Genomic DNA, 25,027 nt, shown 5'->3' with positions numbered 1-25,027 from the left:
TTGAACTGAAGAAGCTGCTCGGATGAGTAGTGAATCGTCTTCATTGATTACTCAGCAATTCCAGTTGTTTTTAGATTTACCTATACTAGATATTACAAAGGAATCCTCACACTCTCTTCACCTACTGGGCCTGTCTCCGCTAGGGTTGTCTCCAAACAGCATGGTTTTCAGAAGGGCTTCCTGGGTGAAAACTGCCTGTCTCAATTTACAAAGTAGGAAATCCAGAAAGGGCTTTGAAGTAAATGACTCAGTACAAAACCCCATCTCTGATGTCACAATCTCACCTCTGAAAGGTCACTGCTCCACCCCCTGATGTCACTTTCATCCCTAGTATGCTACTGCCCTGCCCTCTTGGCCAGACCTATTTAATTAAAAAGGAGGCAGCCCAAACCCCTACCCAGACCCTAACCTGCACCCACCTTCAGGAAGGTGGAATACCAAGAAAGAGAGCACATGTTGGCTCCACCTTTTTGTAGAACAGAACAGTTACTGAACTGCTAGGAGAATAACACAGGAAAAGAAAATATATTACCATCCATAACTAAGGACCCACTTAGCTGTCTTAAACTTAGGGGACTGCCTGAATAAAAAGTAACTAAATCTTCAGTCCCCTACCATGACAATCAACATGTTATCCCCAGAACCAATATTTTTATTCACAAATTGTTTTTGTGCATTAGCTGCTTGTAGTTCTGATGGTGGCTCCCTTTGGAAAAATGAAAGTCAGGATGTAGTACAGTCAAGTACTGAACTGGAGTCTTATACCAGCACTAAAGAAAGCAAAAGTTCAAGGGATGGCATGGGCAATTTAACTATAAAGCTGCCAGCATATTTAAATTAGTGGCACCAAGGAAAGAACAATATAGTATCAATCTGAAAGTAAGATTGTCATTATAAATCACAAAACTAATCTAATCTAAAAAGTTAAATAGAAATGTTGTTTTCCATTTCTTTCTGGTCATTTCTTCATGGATGTGAGAATCTCCATATCCATTAGGGTTCATGTAAGTTTGCTGACATCTGGAAAGAAATTGAAAGGAAAAGCATCAAGGAATCCATCTGTTTGAGCACTTCCAAAACTCATACCCCCATATGTAATAAAAGGCACTAAATTGGCCCAGGAACAGTAACTCATATCAACTAGTGACGGCAAATTTATTCGCCAGGCGCAAATTGGCGACGAGTTTGCGAGATTCGCTGCCGGCAAATAAATTTGCAAAACGGCCACGAAAATACGCTGGCGCAAAAAAAACGGACGCCGTCAAAAAGGAGACGCCGGCGCAGTTTCACTAATTTTTCGAAACGGCGCAAATTCACCCATCACTAATAGCAACCAATGCTATGGGTAACTGCTCCTGAGCAAACTGAGTGCCATTATTTATATAACCCCCTTAAACTCTTAAAAGTTAAATCAACTCTCTACAAAATCATATTAATTTCAGACAGGGTGAACAAATTTGTGCACATTTTAGATTTAAAAAAAAAAAGTAACTTTGAAGTGATTCTAAGATGAAGATGAAGACTATAAAAAGATGAAGACTATCTTATAACATTTCCCTAAAAAGATACTGGGAGTCATTTGGGAAAAACCAAGAGTGCTCCCCTAAGTGCTCATGCAGAGAAAATCAGTGTAGCTGAACTATGCAGCTCACACTTGATTAAAAAAAATCAGACCCAAGATGCAGAACACAGTATCTGTGGGCACACACAAGCCTTGTCCTTACTACATGCCATAGGCAAGATGGTTAGCACACAGCCCCTAAATGAAATGCAAGTTAGGGGGCAGGAGGGGATGATTACTACCATTTCTCAGACAAAATTTACATAGGAACATACTGTGGTACTGACAGCTTTGTCACATGCAGGACTATATCTCACAAATATTACCTGGAATACTTTGCCATTGGGTGAAATAGAAAAGAGTTATGATTTATAATCGGTGGGAAGAACTCAACCTATTTTTGAACAGTTCCAAAAACAATTAACTCTAAGCAACTTCACATTTGTTTTCTTTTTTTATAGTTTTTGAATTATTTGCCTTCCATTTCTGCTTTTCTATATTTTCCACATTTAAATTGCTGTTTGGTGGAAGGGAGTGAATGTTCTTGCAACCAAAAATGGTTGCTCTATGAGAGTAAAGCTGCAGTTTTCTGCTGATAAGAGCACCGGCAGGCCCGGATTTGTGGCAAGGCTGCATAGGCCGGGCCTAGGGCAGCAAAAAATAGGGGCGGCATGCCGCCCAGCCGCATTATGGGGACGTTCGCGTCCCCGTTCAACTACACCAGCTGCGCAGGTGTTTTTTCACCAGCCCGCTGGGAAGGCAGGAGCTAGGACCGCACGGCCTAGGGGCGGCCGGAAAAGAAATCCGGCGCTGAGCACCGGCCAGGGGTTTCAGGTAAGTAAATACATTCACTTGGGGGTGACTAATATTTGGCTTCCCCGAGTGGTTAACGATGTGATCAGGGCTGGCTCAGGGGTAGTGTTACTGAGGCAGTCACTGTAGGCCCTGAGGTTTAGTGCTGGTGGGGAGGAGAGATGCTGAAACATCTATATTATAGGAACATTATTTTCTCTTCTCAGAAAACCCAATGGAGATGTTTTGCAGGACAGAATGATGGGACCCTAGATCATGGCAGCAAAAGTGTACTGGCCAGTCTAAAAGTAGAAGACATCAATTAATTAAATCATCCAGCCAGACAATTAGGCAAGGGTTGCCTTAGAGATCAAAGGAGCAGAGCAGCCAAGCAGGGGTAGAGAGGCTTAGACCTATATTTTTCAATAAGGATTTAGCATAATTTAGAATACATAGTACAGGTCAGTTTCCTGCATGTTACCTATCCTACCCTAAAACAGATTATGAGTGAAAGAAGAAATCATACCATGTGAAATAAATCATCAAGACTTTCTGTGGGCTTGTGATCGGCTCTTAGCCGAGAAATCTGTTTCATTTGCTGCACCAGCCGCTGCCACATTTTAGAAACTCCTTTAGACGTCACGAGTTTTCCATAAAGGCTTTTCGTTCTAGAAATAAAGTGAAAAGGGTACAGAAAGGGCTGTTTAAATTTGAGAGTACCGGCACATATAAGAAGACTCCCAACTATGAATAATTTACTGTACTGAATATTCTAAAACTGAAAGTGGTGTCAAAAGGAATGGAGTCAAAGTACAATATTTGATTTAAATTATTTAATATATACTTTTTCTGTAAGGTCTAATTCATTTGGATTTGGATACTGTCCCTAGTAGTAATGTAAGGATAAATAGGTACTTTATTGATATCTTATAGTGTTACTTTTTGATATTTCACCTTCTGCACAAAGATTTGTGTTCAATTTTGCTTTTTAATACTGCATGTACAGGTATGGTTTACTTTATGTTGTTTCCAGTTTCCTTGTGCATTCTGTGTATCTGCATTTTGTTAACGGTGCATTTTCCTTAAAGGTAAATTCTCAATTAAAGGCGCATTCTTCTTAAATGGCTTTAGTTCTTGCACAGAAATCTAAATCAATTATATTCTGCAGAACTTTTTTTCTATCTATGTAACCTGTTTATTATAGCATTATTTAGCTTGAATGGCTGCTCCTACGGCTACACAGCAGCTTTGGAAGAGTTTCTGAAGCAAACACACCAATTTTACCAGTGCAAGGAAATAGTATATTATGTTTTCATTACTTGAAAACACATTCATTTTTTGGTGTTATTGTAAGAAACTGCTAGTGAACCTGTAACACACTGCCTGTTGAAATACAGAGGTTTGGACCTGTATTTGGAACTCTTTTTGCATCCTATCCTGTGGTTTGTAAATGGCCCCTTTTATCTAAACATTTGCATCAAAAAATGCAAAACTACAGAAATTTGCTACAAAACATACAACTCTATTTCTTAATTTTCTCCTTACCTCTCCTTATGCAGAGCAGACAGCTTGATTAAAAAAGGTTCTTTTATATCCATTATACAATTTTCGATATTTAGTTCAGTCTAGACAGCAAAAATGCAAACAAGAATCTTGTATTAGAAAAGTTTTTTTAGCTGGGACTTCAACTGAATGAATCCCATGATGCAACTGCTGTGCCTGACAATCTGTGTAGTGAGACACGGTACATAACAGACTTTGTGAGGTCCCATATAGAAGAATTGAGCAACCTATAGCTATTTGTGGCATATGCTTTCAGTTGCATACTCCACAAGTCTTCTCCCCCACCCAACAACTTTATCCTCTCCCTAACCTCTGCTTGTCAACTTTACTCCCACTCACCCAATTCTTAATCCAGTCACTCATTGCTTCTCTCTTCCTTGGCTACTTCCCATGTCCCCTTCCTGACTGACAAATAAAAACTAAAAGCAGGGTCAGAACTAGAAGCAGAAGAGGCAGATTATTAAAGAATTTCCCTCAAATTCCAAATACCTTATCAAAACCATATCTGTGATTTAAAGTCAAATAAGTACTTCCAAAACCATAAAAACAAGTGAAGCCTCTTTAAGGTCTTTTTTTGAAACCAGCCATGCAAAATAATCAATGAAATATATATATATATATATATATATATATATATATATATATATATATATATATATATATATATATATATATATATATATATATATATATATATATATATATATATATATATATATATATATATATATATATATGTGTTGCAATATTCAACACTGCAACATATAGTTAAAAAGTATATGCATAAAATTGTATATGCATAAAAACAAGTGAAGCCTCTTTAAGGTCTTTTTTTGAAACCAGCCATTCAAAATAATCAATGAGACATATATATATATATATCGATATATCGATTTGTCAGCAAGGATCCGCACACCAAAGTTTTCATTTAACCAAAGTGTTTTATTTCGTACATAGCTCCGACGTTTCGGCCCACATTAGGGCCTTTCTCATCCTTGAGAAAGGCCCTAATGTGGGCCGAAACGTCGGAGCTATGTACGAAATAAAACACTTTGGTTAAATGAAAACTTTGGTGTGCGGATCCTTGCTGACAAATCGTTATATGAATCTTTTTGGACCCTGCACCCACCAAGAGAGAACTAAGTCCGGTCTTCAGAGTGCGGTCGTTTGTCACAGACTATGTGTTGCAATATTCAACACTGCAACATATAGTTAAAAAGTATATGCATAAAATTGTCTAATAGGTTTCAGAACCACAATGCTCATTACTATAAAGAGGATCATTTTAAAGATGTCCAGCGGAGAGGAGTGTGACTTAAATAAATGTAGATTACAACATTGTTATCATCACAGTCCCAATCTGGGCCTTGAATTATAGCATGTGCAAAGTAAATACACTGTCCATGTGGCCATCCCTTTGTAAAGATTTTCAAGGTTAGAAATCGATAATGGCATGAATATAAGATATACTATGTCCTGTTCCACCCACAAATTTATGCTGATTGCGCCTCCACCACCAATTGGCTACTATTTCATGTTATTAAATACAAGGGTTGAATTTCTTTTGCAACCTTTAACTGCTCTGATATCAATATATAATTATATTGCATGTGCTATAATAGTGCAATAATAACAGAGGAGACCTAGGCGTCAACCTGTCTCTTCTACCTACCCCTAGTTCCCACCCTGCACTGATTAGCTCTGCGCTGTACCAAGTTGTGAGAGAGGCACTTGAATCAGAGAACGTGAATGCATTTGCTGCCCTCAGGCTTTTGTTACATTGTCAATATCAATACTTTACTAAGTAAGTAGATCATTCAGCTATTGGATCGATATAGCAGCACTACTATTGAATCCAACAATACTTAGGCGGTTATTTACTGATAATTTGTCAAAAAAATGTTATTTTTTCAATATCGCTAATTTTGAGATTAGCTAATGACATTCTACAATATTTTTGTATTTTTTAGTTTTCGTAGGGTTTGCCATAAATATTTGAATTTATCAGGGATTAATACTGAAAAATTGGGTATTCGTGAAACATATCAGGTTTTACTCATTTTAAGTCGAATTGTCTTCAAAAATAAAGAAATATGCCAGGTTTGGCCTGGCAAAGACCATTGAGTCCTATGGAGGACTTAAATTCTCAATTTTTTTTCGAGTTTAACCTTGAAATACACAAAAATTTGGTAAAGTCAACATCAGCCTGTCCTTTACACATATTTACCTGGAGAAGTTTAGTTACTAATTTTAGACCCTTAATTTAAAGGGGAAGTGACATCCAGATTTAGACCGTTGATCGGTGAAGTTAGGACCAAGGAGGAAGCTATATTCAGAAAGTCCAGTTTGCAGTATCAAAAGAGTTAAAGAAGACTCATGGTTGTATCCAGGCAGAAAAGATCAGGGCAGGCAGCGAGGAATTGTAGTCATAAACAAAGCAGTAAATCAGGAACCGATTAATCAAGCAGAAAAAATTATTAAGAAGCACCCAGGAATTTTTGCAAAGAAACATCTATATTGGGCATTGAACCAAGGTCATCAGCGTCTATTTATGTTGAATTTGCGTGTTAGATGCACCTGCATGTTGACATCACATTGACACCGCCATTTTGGATGCAATTTCGAAGAAGACTGGAACACAGGGTGCTCCTGACAGTGGCATCCAGATTGTGGACCCCACATTTTAAAGGGGAAGTGACGTTCAGATTGCAGACCCCACTTTTTAAAGGAGACGTGATGGCAAAGTTTGACCCCCCATAATTTAAAGGGGAAGTGACTTGTGCCCAGCATGTGTAAAATTTCATTGCCTGTGTTTCCTCCAATGAATTGCCACTTAATGACTAAAGCAACATCTTTAACCAATATTTTGGGACACTTTTTTGCCTTTCACAAAGAATTTGATTGAAAACCTGATCATCTTTACCCCAAATAAAGAAAAAATTAAACATTTTGAAGTGTATGTTTTTATGAAATAGATTAATAAATATTAAACAATACTTTAAACATCCACTAATACTGATATCAAAAGTATCATATTTTAATAAAACATTTTATAGAAAATTTACACAAGAAATAGAAAGTTACCCTAGAGGCCAAAGGCACATCATACACCCAGTCTGAGTATTTTTTACATCCTCTAACAGCCCCCCTTGACCGTTAAAGGACACCACTTTAGAAAGGGTTACTCGGTTACTGGCAAGCACTTATTTCATTAGACTTGATGAGCCCTACAGCCTAATAAGGTTAACAAGGCATGACTCAGTCTGAACATAGACATTACGTAAAAATATAAAACATCACAGTCAATACTTAACACTACCCCTCCCCCTAACTAATGGGGTCCCCCCCACCTAACAACCTAATTTCTACCCTGCCCCAGGACCCACTTCCAGGCCAGGTTACCTCCTGCAAGGGCACTCCTCCTCCTCTAATTCCTCAGTTACCCTTCACACCCTCCACCTGTCCTGGCTGGAGTCCAGGATGTTTCTCCCCCCTACTGGATTCCCTAACTTCGGCCCCCTACCTATCCCCAGCCCCTGAGGACTTGCTTGAGAGGCAGCTCCCTCCACTCCTTCCTCTTGGCCCCCCTCAAAAAAGTCCTGAGCCCCCCCACCACTACCTTCCTCCCCCATTTCTGCCTACCTTCCTCCCCATACTCTTCCTTCTCATGCCTTCTTCCCCTGTTGGTCATTTTTTTTCTTTTAATATTTGGGCAGCTTGACAAATGTGCCTCCTTCTCCTTTGCTTTTCAAAATGTCTGGCTATTCTCCTAAAATGGCTGCTGGAGGACTTCCTGTTTGTTGAAATAAAACAGGAAGCGTGGAAATGAACATCCATTTAAATTTCTCCAAATTCTCAATATTTTCGTGGAAACCGCTCGCAATTCTCAAGTTATTAAGGAAAGTCTGCCGATTTATTCGTATGATTCAGCTTGATAAGATCTGATTTTTAGGTAGAACAAATACAAAAAAATATACGAACATACCAGCATTTTCGTGGATTATAATAAATAACCCAAAGATCATGGATTTATAAAAACACTGAATCTAATTAATTTGGTTTGGAAAATGAGAAAAAAATAAGTTTTAGTGCATGAATATCCCTGCAGGGATTCACTTGATATGAAGAGCTTGCAGACTTTTTTAATAAACTATTTTGATCATATCTAAGTATACTTAGACAAAAATCCCTCAGCCCCCCTACACATTGCTACCACATGTGAAACACAGAATACCTCTCCGTTTGTAGATGGCACCATAATTTAGCGACACTATTGATAGAATTTTTCACAGTATTTACTTACGGTTAACACTATAAATACTTTTTGGCTTTTACCTTCCCTTTGTTCATTATATCTTAAGGGAGCTTGGGTTGTTGAGTTCAAAAACTCTTTATATATTTGCTAAATAATACCTAATAACAAAAAGGTTATAGGGCAATACAGACAATATTTATAAAATATATTTAAAAAAGTAGAAAAATGAAGTAGGAGGATGTAGGACATTCTACAGACCACTCTACACTTCTTTGATGTTTGGGATGGCACCAAGAGATTGGCAAATTGCTGATGCCATAATTCAAAAAGGGATCCTATTTCAGACATGTAAATATAGGTGACTGTAAAATGGTGTCCAAGCTGGTACATCACACAAGTTGTTGCGCATGCCATTTACTCTGCATTTGGGTTGGAAAAGCATTGCTAATAATGACATTGACATCCAATTTACTTGGTGCAAACCACTAAGGCATCCCTGGAATTACGGGCAAGTCCAGAATGCAACATAGTTACATAGTTAAATTAGGTTGAAAAAAGACAAAGTCCATCAAGTTCAACCCCTCCAAATGAAAACCCAGCATCCATACACACACCTCTCCCTAATTTCACATAAATTCTCTATACCCATACCTATACTAACTATAGAGTTTAGTATCACAATAGCCTTTGACATTATGTGTGTCCAACATCATTGACTATACTTTGTGTATATATTATGTAGTCTTAAAAAACTACAATATAAATATGTGCACATTACTTACGTTTTGTTTTGCAGTTTCCAAAGGATGGTTGATGTTATAATTTGGTACGAGAATGTATTTTTTAAAACTTTGATTTTGACAATCTTCAAAACATTTTTTCATTGTTTTCTCATTGAAAGGGCGCCTTTTCTTCCCTAAATACCTAAAAAAAATATTCATATAATGTATAAAAATATATTCAACTGAATTGTTACAGCAGTAGAATGAAAGCTCTAAATGTCAAAATACATATGGATTAATTATGTGTAAACCTATCTAGCAACATTAGATACAGATAGAAAGAAGGTTACCCTATACTGATAATGCTGGCTTCATTAAATAATCGTTATACCTATTTGCTACCTATAATGCCAAGATGCATTCCTAGTATCATTAAAATGAGATGGTTTTCAAAAATGTATTTTTTTTAGGATTAAAAGTTAATATAACCCCCAATCAGTCTCTTAAAGCAATGAGTTAATACAGTGCTTAGCTGGGGCTAGATAATACATTGGAATATGTGTACTAACTATACCAGTCGTCTCTTCCAAAACAGGCCCAATATCTCCTAACTAACCCTAATTTAACAGAAATTGTTTTAAAACTGACAGTGCGTATAAACATTTCAAATGCCAAGAACTAAACAAAACATTTTATGCACAGCTATCACCAGTTGTTTTGAACATGGAACACAAACTGAGGCAAGTTAATTTTCAGGTTTAACTTTTTAAAATGTCAAGAGAGTAGATCAATATAATATACAGAACCCATCTCAGAACCCATGAGACATATAGGTAACAATATAATAACAGAGGCAATTTTCTAGCATTAGATTATGGATATATTGGTCTTAACCTTTAATTTTATACCTTCTATGTTATTTCCCCTATTTGTTAAATGGGTTGTTCACCTTTAAATTAACTTTTAGTATGATGTAGAGAGTGATATTCTGAGACAATTTGCAATCGATTTTCATTTTTTAGTATTTGTGTTTTTTTTTAGTTATTTTGCTTTTTATTCAGCAGCTCTACAGTTTAACATTTCTGCAATCTGTTTGCTAGGGTCCAAAGTACCCTAGCAACCATGCACTAATATGAATAAGAGACTGGAATATGAATAGGGAGAGCCTGATAGATAGAAAGATGAGTTATAAAAAATAGCAATAACAATACATTTGTAGACTTATGGAGTGTTTATTTTTTTTAGATGGGGTAGGTGACCCCCGTTTGAAAGCTGAGAAGAAGGCAAATCATTCAAAAACCACAAATGAAAAAAAAATGAAGACAAATTGAAAAGTTGCTTTGAATTAACCATTCTGTAACATAATAAAAGTTAAGTTAAACTACCCCTTTATTAATCATCGACAAAGCAATCTAAATTCTACAGGTTATTTATGTTTTTTCTACATCCCCTTAGGTAACAATGACCCTACTGTAGGTGCTGATTTATCCATCTTTGTGGATGGGAATCAAGGAGATCATTGTTAAAAATAACGTTTTGTCTTTTTAATCATGATTGCATTTTTTTACATAAAGAGCACTTTTTCCTACAATAATTTTAATTTTTTTTTTCTTTATTTAAAAAAATAAAAAGCTCAGCACCTACCATTTAGCAAGCTTTTTTTTAATAAATCAAAAAAGAAAAACACTTGTAGAAAAAAGATGGATACATTAATTTCTCTGATCCTCTTCCTCAAGGATTAATAAATGATGCCCCAAGCAAAACAAAGAATTCCTAGGTAAGTAGAGTGAAATAAATATTTTCACTCAAGCAAAAGGTTATTTGCCTATTGGTTTAAGTGGAACTTAGCAACTTTGAGCTTCCCAATTTCTCAGTAAAAAAGAAAAACACATTTGAGAGGAGGAGAAAAATTGGTAAAACATCTGTGGGATATAAGTAAGTTTTCATTAGGAACGAATAAAATGTTCTTCTTTAATTAATTAGCACTTTATTACTGCATACTATCCACTTACCATGCAAGTGCACCATCCAGTTCATTTTCAATGGTATTTTGGACAAATTCCAAAGTGAAGGAATCATGGTTGTCCCCTAGCAAGTTATTGAGGTCTTCCCTACACTGTCCAAGGATTTTTCTCTAAAAGACACATGGTAATAAATTGGTTATAGTTAAAAATGCTGAAGGCCATTTGAAGAGTAGGAACAGGTCATGTTTCAATTCAGCTGTGTCACAAATTTCTGCATCTAACTTACAACTGAAAGTTATTTATGGATGGAGTGTAAGAATTTTTTAACTTTAATGTGCCAGTTAAAATGGTGGCTGGCAATTTTTTACGTATTGTATTTGGCACAGTTATACAAGGGTGCAGTTTAAGCCTACTTTTTTTTTAAACAAAAATTTAATTGTTTACTCTTTTCACTTATGGGCAGATTTATCAAGGGTCGAAAGTGAAAATTCTAATTTCTAATTTGACTTGTTTTTTTAAATTTGAATTTTGAATATGATTTTCTAGATTTATCATAGGCTGGCCCTTTAAGAACTCAAATTCGACTATTCACCACTTTAAACCTGTGGAAGACTATGGAAGATGCCCTGGGATCAATTTGGGGTTGTTTACAGCCTTCCTAACATTCAAGTTTTTTTGGGAGAAAAAACTCAAACCAAGTTTTTGAAATTCTATTAAATTCAATTCTAATTCGATTCAAATTCAATTTGAGTCTGCGGGTCAATCTTATTCACCCGACTTTGAAAAATTAGATTTTTTAAATAAATTTCGATGGTCGAATTTCGAGTTCATGGGAGTTTATGGGAGTTGTCAGACATGTACATAAGCATTATTGGTGGTTTGCACAAGGTTTAGGTACCTGAGGACTAGAATTCTCTAATTTAAAAAAGTTTCCTCCCATCATCCCATGAACGTTGTATAATAGTAAAAGGAAAAAAATCATAATGTTCTTTTGGAAGTTATGTATAGAATGTTTTATAAAGGTTAATAAACACACAATATCCCACATAGCATCTCCTAGAAGTAACCAGGAAAAACATAAAAACAGTGGTTAATATGAATTCCATACATTTAATTTTTCACACATTTCACACATATATGAAACAACACTTTGTACTGTTGTCCTGCATAGGTAAAACTGTTGTGTTTGTTTAAGAAACACTACTTTAGTTATATAGAAGTATATACATAAGCTGCTGTGTAGCCATGGGGACAGGCATTCAAGGCTCTGATTACATAGTAGATATCAAATAAGCTCTATAGAACACCCTTATATTCTACAGAGCTTGTCTGTTATCTTTAATTTGTTGATATTAATGTTCATTTAATGCCTACAAACGAGAGTAAAAAATATGAATTCCTTAGTGTCAATTATTCATCATCATGTGGTTATTTATACCTTGTATTTTTTGAGTAAATCGTCAATTCTGATTTTAATTTCCTGGAAAATGTGTCCTTTTTTTTCTTCTAAGCCATCAAAGAAAATATTGTTTAGTAAAACCTATAAAACATGATAGAGATGTAAACATTTGTTTTGTAGAAGCCGATTTCAATAACATTATCCCTAATATAACAATGAAATATTTGCTTTCATTATTTTACCATTAGACCGATCGATGTTTAAAGAAGATGGGTATCAGGAGGAAAAGTTAAAGCTAATTATATAAGGTCTAAAGCTAATGGCACATGTAAAGTTGCTCTGCTAACATAATTTAGCCTATAGGCAAGTGCAAAATATCCACCCCTGCCTCTTGTCAATGATATGAATGGAAACCACGTGTCACCACTCATGATAGGTGATTTTTGGCCTGAAAATGGTCACTTTCTGGCTAAAAAACAGTAAGTGGTGATTGCTAGATGACTCTCCTAACTATCCAGCCCATTGTATAGTGTAATCCACATTAAGGGGCTGATTTATCAACATTTTAATTTAGGTTTCTACCGCGACTTGAGTTTTTTTGAGCTAGAACCCAGAAACTCGAATTGTATTTATAAATCAAGCATTTATTAAGCTAAAAAAACTTGTACCGTATGAAAACTTTAAGGTCATGTAAACGTCAATGAGAGCTGTCCTAGGCAATATTTAAACTATTTATTCAATTCATGTTTTTCAAGTTCTTCAATTAAGTTTTTTATATTTACATTTAAGCTTTTTTTTGTTTATTAGAAGTAGAAAAAATCTATAAAATTACACAAATTTTGATAAACAGGCCCCTAAGTAACACTGGAGTCCTCACCTTCACTTCACTAAATATTTTGATGTTGAAATAATACTTTATACTAGTGTTTTGCTTCTATTATTGCTCAATGTGGTATAAAACAGTTGGTACATAATTTCAGGTTAGCACTATGATTGGATTTGTGGATGAAATATTAAAATGTTCCTATGGCCAAATTTAGCATTAAATAATGTTACCTTGTACACAGGATTTCTTCCATAAAAGTGAGGACTGAAAACCCCAACAGATTTAATTTTTTCCTTATACTGTTTCCATTTTGTGGTTGCCTGTTCGATATTTTCTCTTAAGACAGTTTCCAACTGTAACACAAAGTATGTTAGAAATTATGCATAACAATGGCATGTGATTAGTGATGGCCGAATTTGTCGCGTTTTGCTTCACAAAAAAAAAAAAGTGAATTTCCTGAGAAACGGCGAAAAATTTGTGAAAGTGAATTTTGATGCCGTCGTCAATCGATTGTGTCAAAATCACTGCTGGTGACAATTCGGATGCTGTCTTCAATTTGATGTGTATTTAAAATCAATGGGCGTGCATTTAGTTGTCGCAGGTATCGGAATTGTCGCCAGCGTCAAATTTCACTTCAATTTCATGAACTTATTCGCCAATGTGAAACGCGGAATTTCACTGCAAATTTGCGCCTGGTGAATAAATTTGCCCATCACTAGATGTGATGTTTTGCTGGATGGGGAAAGATTTTTACTAAACACTACCTGCTGAGGGCCAGAGATATCATGGTGCAGATTAATCAAAGGTCTAGGTGAATTTTTGAATGAAAAAAATTCTAATTTCGAGCTATTTTTTGTGTACTTCGACTAGGGAATAGTCCAAATAGTCCGAAATTGATCACGTACTGTCTCTTTAAAAATTTGACTTCGACCATTTGCCATCTAAAACCTGCCGATGGGGGAACTCCTAGAACCTATTTGGAGTCAATTGGTGGACTTTGAAAAATCTAAGTTTTTTTGGGAAAAACTTTGAATCGAATTCAATCAAATGTGCTATTCCTTCGATTCGTACAATTCTAATTCGGCCAAATACGGACCTATTCGACTGAAAACTGACCTATTCGTCCAACAAAAAAAACTTCGACTACACTTCGGTTGATCTTTTTGAATTTGAATTTCGAAGTTTTTTCAATTCGAAATTAGACCCTTGATAAATATGCCCCCAAGTCTGCTGTTTACTTAGCTTGTCAACTGAATGGTACTTGATTATTCAAGGTGTCTAATGATCTAACAATGTTAGTTGAAGGCTATCTAGCCAATAGGTTATACGGTGTATAGATAATAGAATGTCAATACTAAAGGGGATGTAAAGGCAAAAAATAAAATTCCTTTTTCCAATTCCCTACCTACAGTATAAAGAAACCTAAATCTAGTATACTTTCATTAAAAAATCTGTAGCATTTTTATCTGCTGTTCAGCTGAAAAGGGGAGTGCAGGAGCTGTTTTGCGCTGAGGTTAGCAGAGGTTGGCAAATGTTAGCCAGGTTAAACAAATAAAACATGAAATAACCCTGAACAATATCTAGTAGAAGTAAATCTAGAGCATCTGGACTTGCTGAGTAATCATTAGAGACGTTTCACTACTCATCCGAGCAGCTTCTTCAGTTCAACTGACTGCAATGTAACTAGCATTAGCAACATCTTGTTAATTCTATCACAGTAACTACAACTTCTGTGAATTTCAATTGTCACCTCTCTGGATAATTACATTGCACCATTATGATTGGATTATTGGAAGAGTTTATATGCCAAGGACTTCCCGTCAGTTAAACTGAAGAAGTTGCTTGGATGAGTAGTGAAACATATTCAATGATTACTGAGCAAGTCCAGTGGCTCTGCATTTCCTTCTACTAAATATTACAGAATTACCACGCCTGCACACCCTGGCTCTCCAGGACAAGACGACCCGGTGGACAGTGAAGGAGGCCTCGGCAACCTCAATTGTATCAACAAAGAAGGATTTCACTGGCACAAGATGCTTGATAAAGGGGTTCACCCCGAAACGTTGCACTTCTGCAAAATAAACTCAACAAGGGCTAGTACTTGCTTGAAAGAACCTTCGTGTGCCAGTGAAATCCTTCTTTCTTCTACTAAATATACCATGACCTGGATCAATGAAAACCTTCACAGACAACCCTGAACAATGCTTCCCTGCCATTCGAAATTTGTGATTGTTTCCCTACAGAGCAACCGGTGATCATCTAGAGAACTGTGTCTGCAGCAGTCAGAGAGTTAGAGCGAATAAGGTAAGGGCAAATCTGAACAGCAAACAATCAGGTTTTATAAAAATGGATACAGATTTTTTTTAATGAAAGTATATTAGAGATAGGATTCTTTATAAGTAAGGAACAAGAAAGTGATTTTATTTTTTTGCCTTTACATCCCTTTTAATTACCGGCAAACTGTCTCTTTTTTTAGTTTGTCAACGCCTCCCCACTGATCCTTCGACAGTAACATAAAAATATTTATATGGCACCACAGGGTATGCCCAGCCTATTGACAGTGCTTAACGAAGACATGAAATGCAGGGGCGTAACTATAGAGGAAGCAGACCCTGCGGCTGCAGGGGGGCCCAGGAGGTATAGGGGCCCCATGGGCCCTAATTCATATAAAATTTCAATAAATATTGGAGAAACAAGTCAACCCCAAAACATTTTGGGGGCCTGAAAAATAATTTGCTGTGGGGCCCAGTAATATCTAGTTACGCCACTGATGAAATGGGTTATTATGCGGTCATTATAATTTTTTAATTATTAAATACATTGACCTAAGCCTAATTTTTACTGGCTGAGCTGGTAAAATGCTGGCTAGGTGCAATATAACTTTTCCCATGCACCTACAATATACTTGGTATAAAAAGATACATGGTACAGTGCATCTCCAATTGTATTGATCATTGTTTATCATATCTGCTAACAAAACATGAAATTCTGCTTCCATTTTACATTTACATACCTCAGTTTCTGCAACTTCATAGAGCATCTCTTTTATGCTCTTATCGAAGGAAATCAACAGTTCTTCAATATTCCTATTAATTTTAGACTCCACAATACATTTGGTTCTGAAAAATCAAATAAGACTTTTTTTAAAAAAATATGTAGTACCACCTGGCGAATTGCTAATGTGGTATTCAAAAAGGGATCCCGTTCTCAGCCTCTAAACTATAGGCCAGTTAGTCTGATGTCAGTGGTAGGAAAGCTTTTCGAAGGGTTAATAAAGGATAAGATACTGCCAGCATGGTTTTATGCGTAATAGATCTTGCCAGACTTACTTAATTTTTTTTTATGAGAAGGTAAGCAGGGATCTCGATTCTGGGATGGCAGTGGATGTGATTTACTTAGACTTTGCTAAAGCATTTGATACAGTGCCACACAGAAGGTTACTGGTTAAATTAAGGTTGGCCTGGAACATAGTATTTTTACCTGGATAGAGAACTGGCTAAAAATAGACTACAAAGAGTGGTGGTAAATGAAATATTTTCTAATTGGACCAGTGTTGTTAGTGGAGTACCGCAGGGCTCTGTACTAGGTCCCTTGCTTTTTAACTTGTTCATTAATTTTGCAGATGATACTAAATTGTGCAGAACTATAGGTTCCATGCAGAATGCTGCCACTTTGCAGAGCGATTTGTCTAAGTCGGAAAACTGGGCAGCAAACTGGAAAATGAGGTTCAATGTGGATAAATGCAAGGTTATGCACTTTGGTAAAAAATAATATAAATGCAAGTTGTACACTAAGGGGACCATTTACTAAGGGTCAAAGTGAATTTTCGAATTCAAACACTCAAAGTAATTTTGGGTACTTTCGACCATCGAATAGGCCAAAATTCAATTTGAATTGAAAAAAATTTGAATATTCGACCATTCAAAAATCGAAGTACTGTCTCTTTAAAAAAACTTCGACTTCAAAACTTCTCCACCTTAATCCTGCCGTATTGCTATGTAAGCCTATGGGGACCTCCTAGAACCTATAGCCAATATTTGGCTAAGTCAAAGTTTTTTTTTTAAAATCGTTCGTTCGATCGATTAAATCCTTCGAATCATTCAATTCGAGCGATTTAATCGATCAATTTGAATTCGATCAAAAATGGCTAAATTCACTCAAAAAAAACTTTGACTATCGAATTTCGAAGTTTTACCAGTTTGAAATTCGACCCTAAGTAAATGATCCCCTAAATAACAGTGAGTTGGGAGTTTCGTTAAATGAGAAGGATCTAGGGGTCTTTGTAGATAACAAGTTGTCTTATTCTGGGCAGTGTCATTCTGTGGCTACTAAAGCAAATAAAATTCTGTCTTGCATAAAAAAGGGCATTAACTCAAGGGATGAAAACATAATTATGCCTCTTTATAGGTCCCTGGTGAGGCCTCATCTGGAGTATGCAGTGCAGTTTTGGACTCCAGTCCTTAAGAGGGATATAAAAGAGCTGGAGAGAGTGCAGAGACTAAGTGCAACTAAATTGGTAAGAGGGAGGGAAGACTTAAATTATGAGGGTAGACTGTCAAGGTTGGGTTTGTTTTCTCTGGGAAAAAAAGGTGCTTGCGAGGGGACATGATTACACTTTACAAGTACATTAGAGGACATTATAGACAAATAGCAGGGGACCTTTTTACCCATAAAGAGGATCACCGCACCAGAGGCCACCCCTTCAGACTAGAAGAAAAGAACTTTCATTTGAAGCAACGTAGGGGGTTCTTCACAGTCAGGACAGTGAGGTTGTGGAATGCACTGCCGGGTGATGTTGTGATGCTGATTCAGTTAATGACTATAAGAATGGCTTGGATGATTTCTTGGACAGACATAATATCAAAGGCTATTGTGATACTAAACTCTATAAAAAACTCAGTAAGACCGAGAGAGAGCACACGATGCAGATTAACTGCTAAGTGGTTTATTCTTCACTACATGTTTCAGGCTACACGCCCTTTATCAAGTGTGATCACTTGATAAAGGGCGTGTAGCCTGAAACATGTAGTGAAGAATAAACCACTTAGCAGTTAATCTGCATCGTGTGCTCTCTCTCGGTCTTACTGAGTTTTTTGGTTCATTTGCTGCACCTGGAGCGGAGGTGTCTGACTGAGATAGAGAGTTTGAGTTACCCCATTACCCAGTCAATCTCAATTTCTTTTATACTAAACTCTATAGTTAGTATAGGTATGAGTATATATATTTTATAGGGATGCACCGAATCCACTATTTTGTATTCGGCCGAACCCCCAAATCCTTTGCGAAAGATTCGGCCGAATACCGAACCGAATCCGAACCCAATTTGGGGTGGGAATGGAAAAACATTTTTTACTTTCTTGTTTTGTGACAAGTAATTTGCATATGCAAATTAGGATTCGGTTCAGCCAGGCAGAAGGATTCGGCCGAATCCGAATCCTGCTGAAAAAAACCGAGTTCTGGACGAATCCCGAACCTAATCCTGGATTCGGTGCATCCATAATAATTTATGTGAAAGCGCTATATAAATAAATGATGATGAAATGATGATGAAGTAGGGAGGGTTGTGTGTATGGATTCTGGGTTTTCATTTGGAGGGGTTGGACTTGATTGACTTTGTCTTTTTTCAACCCAATTTAACTATGTAACCAATCTATGAAGTCATCCAGTCCATTTATTAGCAAAACCAGAGAGCTGCATATCTATTTCTTACAACTTCCCTTATAGAAAGACTATACCCATACAATGAATACTTAAACAACAGATAATATCATATTAAGTGGCATATTAGAGAATCTTACCAAACTGGAATATATATTAAGGCAAATATTGCCATTTTACATCTCTTACCTCAAACCAACCTTTTGTGATGGTCTGTGAGCTCACCCAGAGATCACCTGACCAGAAATACAGCAGCTCTTTTGTGGAAGCAAAAGACAGAACTTTGTCCGTGCCATGAACGGCACCCTAAATCCAGAACCCAAACTAAACTCCCTGGTCTCGGCTCCCACTTATTCCTATAACCGCCGCCTTTCACCACGGGAGGAGCCCTTGGCTTATTGGATGCCGCCAGGTCTTATTTGAGAGAGGAGCAAAGCTAACGGTTCTGGACAAGCAAAGGGGCATGATCGTCTCACCAGGATACTAGAAGGGAGAACACCATTTGGAAACAGACAGGCCGGGCCAGCACAAGCAGAGAATAGTCAGACAGGCCGGAATCAGAATTCTTAGCTGAAACAAAAGCACTTGACATTCCATACTCTAATTGGGAGTATATGCTGTTGAACAATGACCAGACAGGGGTATAAGTCACTAGGAGGACAATGTAAACCTGAAACTCAGCAGCTATTGCAACTACAACTCCCAGAATCCTTGTGTGACTCAGACTGGAAAAGGCTGCTGGGAAATGCAGTTTATAGTTAAAAGTTATCTGGCTGAGCCATGTGGCAAGGGTCCTTGTGCTGTTCTTGGCCACAGGTAGGGCTAATTACAGGCGACTTGTTGCCCTGCAGTTACAATGCACAATGATTCTATACATGCACAAAACTATTCGGAACACAATCCGTAGCCTGTATGTTGACATACATAAAAACACTGGGGCATGCATAGGGTTTTATTCCCCTGCTAAACACAATTTCTGGGTAATATTCATCTACATTATAACATCATAATCATAATATGCATAACAATGAAGAGTTAAACTTCTACAAGCAATGCAAATTTACTTCAAATCCAATAGAATTCAGATTCAGATTTAGAGTCATACTAAAATAAAAGCCGTCTCTTTGATACTTACTCCCTATTGTTTAGCACATGCAGAACTGATCTTGCAGCAGCTGTAATTCTTCCTGAATGGATCTTATAATGAAAATGTGAAATCTGTGCTTTTACCTAAAAAAAATAAAAAAAAATATTTTATGCCTGATAAACATGTATCTCTACAGAGCGAAAACACAGATCTACACAAAATGTAATATAAAATACCCACGTTTTTCAGCATTAATTTGTTTTAACTGTTAGTTTCATTTTTAAATAATCCTGAGTGACAACACAATGATAGAGCTGGAGACTTTAGTTCTTGTAACTTATCTTACGTTAATTGATAATATGAGGATAAGTGCCAAAATGAGATTATCCAGGAGGCCCAGGTTTTTTGGTTTTTTTTTAAGGCAGAAAACAATTCATTACAAATTTATTAGAAAATAGCAGTGGCACATTGCCCTGAAATATCAATGTCACCATGATAGCTAAAGTTAAAGGGGTTGTTCACCTTAAAATATACTTTTAAGTATGATGTAGAGAGTGATATTTTGAGACAACTTGTAATTGTTCTTCATTTTTTATTTTTGTTGTTTTTGAATTATTTTGCTTTATGTTCATCAACTCTCCAGTCTCAGCAACTCATCTAGTTGCTAGGCTCCAAATTACCCTAGCAACCAGGTAGTGGTATGAATGGGAGCCTGGAAGATGAATTGAAGAGGCCTGAATAGAAAGATAATGAATATAAAGTAACTACAACAATACAATTGTAGTTTGACAGAACAATAGTCTTTGCCTACCGGGGTCAGTGACCCCCATTCAAAAATTGGAAAGAGTCAGAAAAAGATGATAAATAACTAAAAAATTATAACAAATAAAAAATGAATACCAACTGAAAAGTTACTAAGAATTAGCTATTCTATAACATTACGGGGGTTATTTATCAAAGGTCGAATTTTGGAGTAATGTGAATTTATGAAACGCTAATAAAAACAATTTAATTCACAATTTGAATGGTATGGTATATATGAAAAAAAATCAATTGAATAGTCCCGACCTGAAAATTTGAATCGAATTTGAATCTAATTTACCATTTGAACCATAGTCAATCTGCCCCTATACGTTAACTCAAAAGTGAACTACCCCTTTAGTGCTCTCTTTTACATAAAGTAACTCCCAATTATAACCAAACTTAAATATGTCTTCATTCTTTAATCTCTCTCTCTCTTCTCCTATCGTTCCATATTATTCATTCTCCATGTTTCCTTCTCTTTCTTTGTCTCTCTTTCTTCTAATGTACATGCACTTTTTATTGCATTTTAATGTGGGTAATATTTTAAAAAAACCAAATCCTTGAATCTTGGAGGCCTATTTATTAAGGGGCACATTTACTATTGGTCGAATATCGAGGGTTAAATCCTTCAACTTCGAATATCGAAGTCAAAGGATTTAGCGCAATTCGTTCGATCGAACGATCAAAGGATTTTAATCCATCGATTTTAATCCATCAACCATCGAACGATTTTCCTTTGATCCTTAATTGCCTGGAAAGCCTATGGGGAATCAGTAGGTTTTAGGTGGCGAAGTAGGTGGTCGAAGTTTTTTTTAAAGAGACAGTACTTCGACTATCGAATGATCGAAATAGTCGAACGATTTTTAGTTTGAATCGTTCGATTCGTAGTCGAAGTCTTAGTCGATGTTCGAAGTAGCCAATTCGATGGTCGAAGTAGCCAAAAAACTACTTCGAAATTCAAAGTATTTTTTATTCTAATCCTTCACTCAAGCTAAGTAAATGTGCCCCTAAAGGTCAAAGGCCATGGAATTTATTAAAAGATCCAAAAGTACAAACAAAAAAGTGCTGAACAATGTGGTAAAAATACCTCTAAAAACCTCTAAATATTAAAGTTTTTTGGACAATTCCATTGTCCAACGGTTCAATAAGATCAGCGCGGTTCCCATTGACTTCTATAGGACCTCAACAAATTTTACTTGGTGAATTTTTGCATTTTCATGGTTTTTACACTTCATTTTTTAGCACTTATATAGGAAATATAGGAAAACAACACATGTTTCGAGATTTGTGTAAAAAAATGCAATTCTTAGTAAATGGGCCTCATAGTATGTGTGTGTAAATTTGAACATCAAGGGTCAGTTTACCTCTTCAGTGGTTACATTTTGTCTCGATGACACAAATTCATCAATTATAGTTATGAGATTGCTAATTCCAGTGTACTTCAAAAACGTTTGATCATTTTGAAATATTTTGTATTCTTCTCCCTGTTAAAAGAACAATGAAAAAATATACATTATTCCTGAAATTCATGACCCACACCCGACCCACGAGGACCCACCCCCAACTCAGCCTGTAGTTCCACATTTCTGGGTGTTATATATCTACGCCCACCCTGCCCCCATCTCTGACATCTTGGAGGGGGCAGGGCAGTGAGCGTCTATAAATAGACACAAAACGATGGGAAAATGGGACAAAAGGAAAGGACTATTTTGTATGAGTGATGGCCTGAACCTGCCTGATGTGGGCTTCAGGCTAGCCTGCACATCAATAACTGCCAGCACCAGTAACATTATTTCAAAACATTTTCTATATATTTATATTGTGATATTAAAGGGGTAATTCACCTTTACACTTGGGGACACATTTACTAAGGGTCGAATTTCGAAAATTAAAAAACTTCAAAATTCGACCATCAAATTTGATACTTCAAAGTATTTTTTCAATCGAAAACGGCTGTTTTCAACCAAAATAAAAATCGTTTGATCGAACAAGATGGTACAAAAAAATCTTCGACTTCTAAAAACGCAGCCAAAGACTCAGAGAGGTTCTAGGAGGTCCCCCATAGGCTAAATAGCAATTTGGCAGGTTTAAGGTGGCTAGGTGTCGAAGTCGAAGTTTTTAAAAGAGACAGTAGAAGTTTTTTCAATTCAAATCGAATTTTGGCCTATTCAATGGTCGAAGTACCCAAAAATGACTTCTAAATTCAAAGTTTTTGAATTCGAAAATTCACTTCGACCCTTAGGTAATGGGCCCCTAGGTCTTAATTTTTTATTTTCATTTAATTTTTGATTTATTCGCCTTCTACTTCTGACTCTTTCCATCTTTCAAATCTGGGTCACTGACCCTGGTAGTCAAATAGGTATTGTGCTGTTAGGTTATTGTTGTACTGTTTTGGTTACTTTTTATTCATTATCTTTCTAATCAGGCCTCTCCTATTAATTGTACAGTTTCCCATCCCCCCCAGCCTGGTTGTTATGGAAATTTGGACCCTAGCAACCAGATTATGAAATTCCAAACTAGAGAGCTGCTGAACAGAAAGCCAAATAATGAAAAATGAAGAGCAATTTCCAATTATCTCAAAATATCCCATTCTACATCATACTTAAAGTTAATTTTAAGGTGACCAACCCCTAATGTACAGGTACAGTGAGTCCATGTCCTGTTTTAGTGAATGTTGCATAATTACATTAAAGGGCTTGCCCAGTACTGAAATACTAGCTGAACACATCCTTTCTGGGTTCAAAATACAGGGCAGGATAAATAACAGCAAATTAAAGGAACAGTTCAGTGTGAAAATAAAAACTGGGTAAATAGATAGGCTGTGCAAAATAAATAATGTTTCCAATATGGTTAATTAGCCAAAAATGTAATGTATAAAGGCTGGAGTGACTGGATGTGTAACATAATAGCTAGAACACTACTTCCTGCTTTTCAGCTCTCTAACTGAGTCAGTCAGCGACTTGAAGGGGGGCCAAATGGGACATAACTGTTCAGTGAGTTTGCAATTGATCCTCAGCATTCAGCTCAGATTAAAAAGCAAACAGTTATGACCCATGTGCCCCCCCCCCTCAAGTCACTGATTGGTTACTGCCTGGTAACCGATCAGTGGAAACCGAGAGACCTGAAAAGCAGGAAGTCGTTTTCTGGCTATTATGTTAGACATCCGCTCACTCCAGCCTTTATAGATTAAATTTTTGGCTAATTAAATATATTAGAAAGATTTTTTATTTTGCACAGCCTATCTATTTACCCAGTTTTTATTTTTATACTGAACAATTCCTTTAAGGTGGTATTTTTTGCTTGACAGCTTGTATAAATGTACATTTCATGTCATTCTATAATAGAGTACAATATAAATACATTTTGGTGCAAATGTGTTCATTATTTTGGATTGAAATGCTAATTTCTTTACATGCAAGTGAGTTGTCACTTTTACTGAATGCTTGCAATATAGTTTTGCGTTACACAATACAGCCAAAAGTTAGGGAACTTGGCTTTCTGCTTTCCCATTTGATAATCCTAGACTATTTAATTTACATGGTCAAGAGTACAAAGGCCCAGAATGTACCTAGGATGCTTACATTTTTTATTCAGTAAAAAAAATAATTCTGACTTCAACATGTATTTTGTAGTCACAAAATGAATGTTTGTAGCACAAAAATAAATATACTATATGCTGACAGCACAAAATCTGTCCCAGTGCAGTAACTCATACCTGTCTGCTGGAGCATTAATAATGGAGACTGTTGAGGATTATCACATAGTTAATAAAAACCAGTGGCACTGCAGATTTTTAGATAGATCTAGCTAAGGTAAATCTGTGTTTGATTAAAGTGAGACATAAAATAAATTGTATTCTTATACAGTATACATTTAATACCAAAGTTCCTGTAACCTAATAAAATTTTTATAACCATTTGGTTTTATGGAGATAAACTGGTACCTGTGCTGTAGTTTGTGCAAGAATAGATGTGTGTAATACGGGCAATATGTATGCTGTGATGATGCTGTTCTTCATGTCATCTGGTAAAGTGTCCTATAACAGAACATGGTTATTCAATAGTATTACATGGACTTCAGATTTAAGATATAAACTCTCACTACTGATCAACAGAACCTGGTCTATTCCGGAGAAAGGTTAGACTGCAATACCCCTGTGTGTTCATTGTGCTCATGGAGCCAGGCTAGAAGAAGAATGCAGTAGGTGCTGAGCATCTGTAGTCTTCAGTAATTGCAGTAGCAATTAGCTAAATCAAAAATATGGAGGGTTTACCATCATATACAAAAAGGTCCTGAAGGGGCCATGATCTATTGCAATGAGTGTTGGCAAACTGTTTATTTTGGGTACAGCTATAAAAGCATGGGTTGCACACCTGAAAGATGCCCTACTAATCAC

The 25,027-nt window shown here is 36.4% G+C and overlaps 1 protein-coding gene across 3 annotated transcripts in view; it reads right to left on the bottom strand.

The window, feature by feature from the left end:
• Positions 1–479: 479 nt before the first annotated feature.
• LOC108698044 overlaps positions 480–25,027 on the bottom strand; it is a 44,544-nt gene continuing 19,996 nt past the window's right edge. For all 3 annotated transcript variants that reach the window (XM_018228846.2, XM_041588154.1, XM_041588151.1), the window contains 11 exons: positions 24,575–24,667; positions 21,996–22,115; positions 19,876–19,970; positions 16,096–16,201; positions 13,313–13,435; positions 12,296–12,397; positions 10,906–11,027; positions 8,954–9,095; positions 3,899–3,978; positions 2,880–3,021; positions 480–1,020 (listed from right to left, as the gene is read on the bottom strand). In XM_018228846.2, the coding sequence (XP_018084335.1) occupies positions 994–1,020; positions 2,880–3,021; positions 3,899–3,978; positions 8,954–9,095; positions 10,906–11,027; positions 12,296–12,397; positions 13,313–13,435; positions 16,096–16,201; positions 19,876–19,970; positions 21,996–22,115; positions 24,575–24,667 (1,152 nt within the window). In that variant the 3' untranslated portion in view covers positions 480–993. The remainder of the gene's footprint in view (positions 1,021–2,879; positions 3,022–3,898; positions 3,979–8,953; positions 9,096–10,905; positions 11,028–12,295; positions 12,398–13,312; positions 13,436–16,095; positions 16,202–19,875; positions 19,971–21,995; positions 22,116–24,574; positions 24,668–25,027) is intronic.

Source organism: Xenopus laevis, chromosome 1L (genome assembly GCF_017654675.1).
Source record: "Xenopus laevis strain J_2021 chromosome 1L, Xenopus_laevis_v10.1, whole genome shotgun sequence".
NCBI lineage: Eukaryota > Metazoa > Chordata > Amphibia > Anura > Pipidae > Xenopus > Xenopus laevis.
The sequence above is the reverse complement of the archived record's forward strand: the minus strand, read 5'-3'. Positions and strand labels throughout refer to the sequence as shown.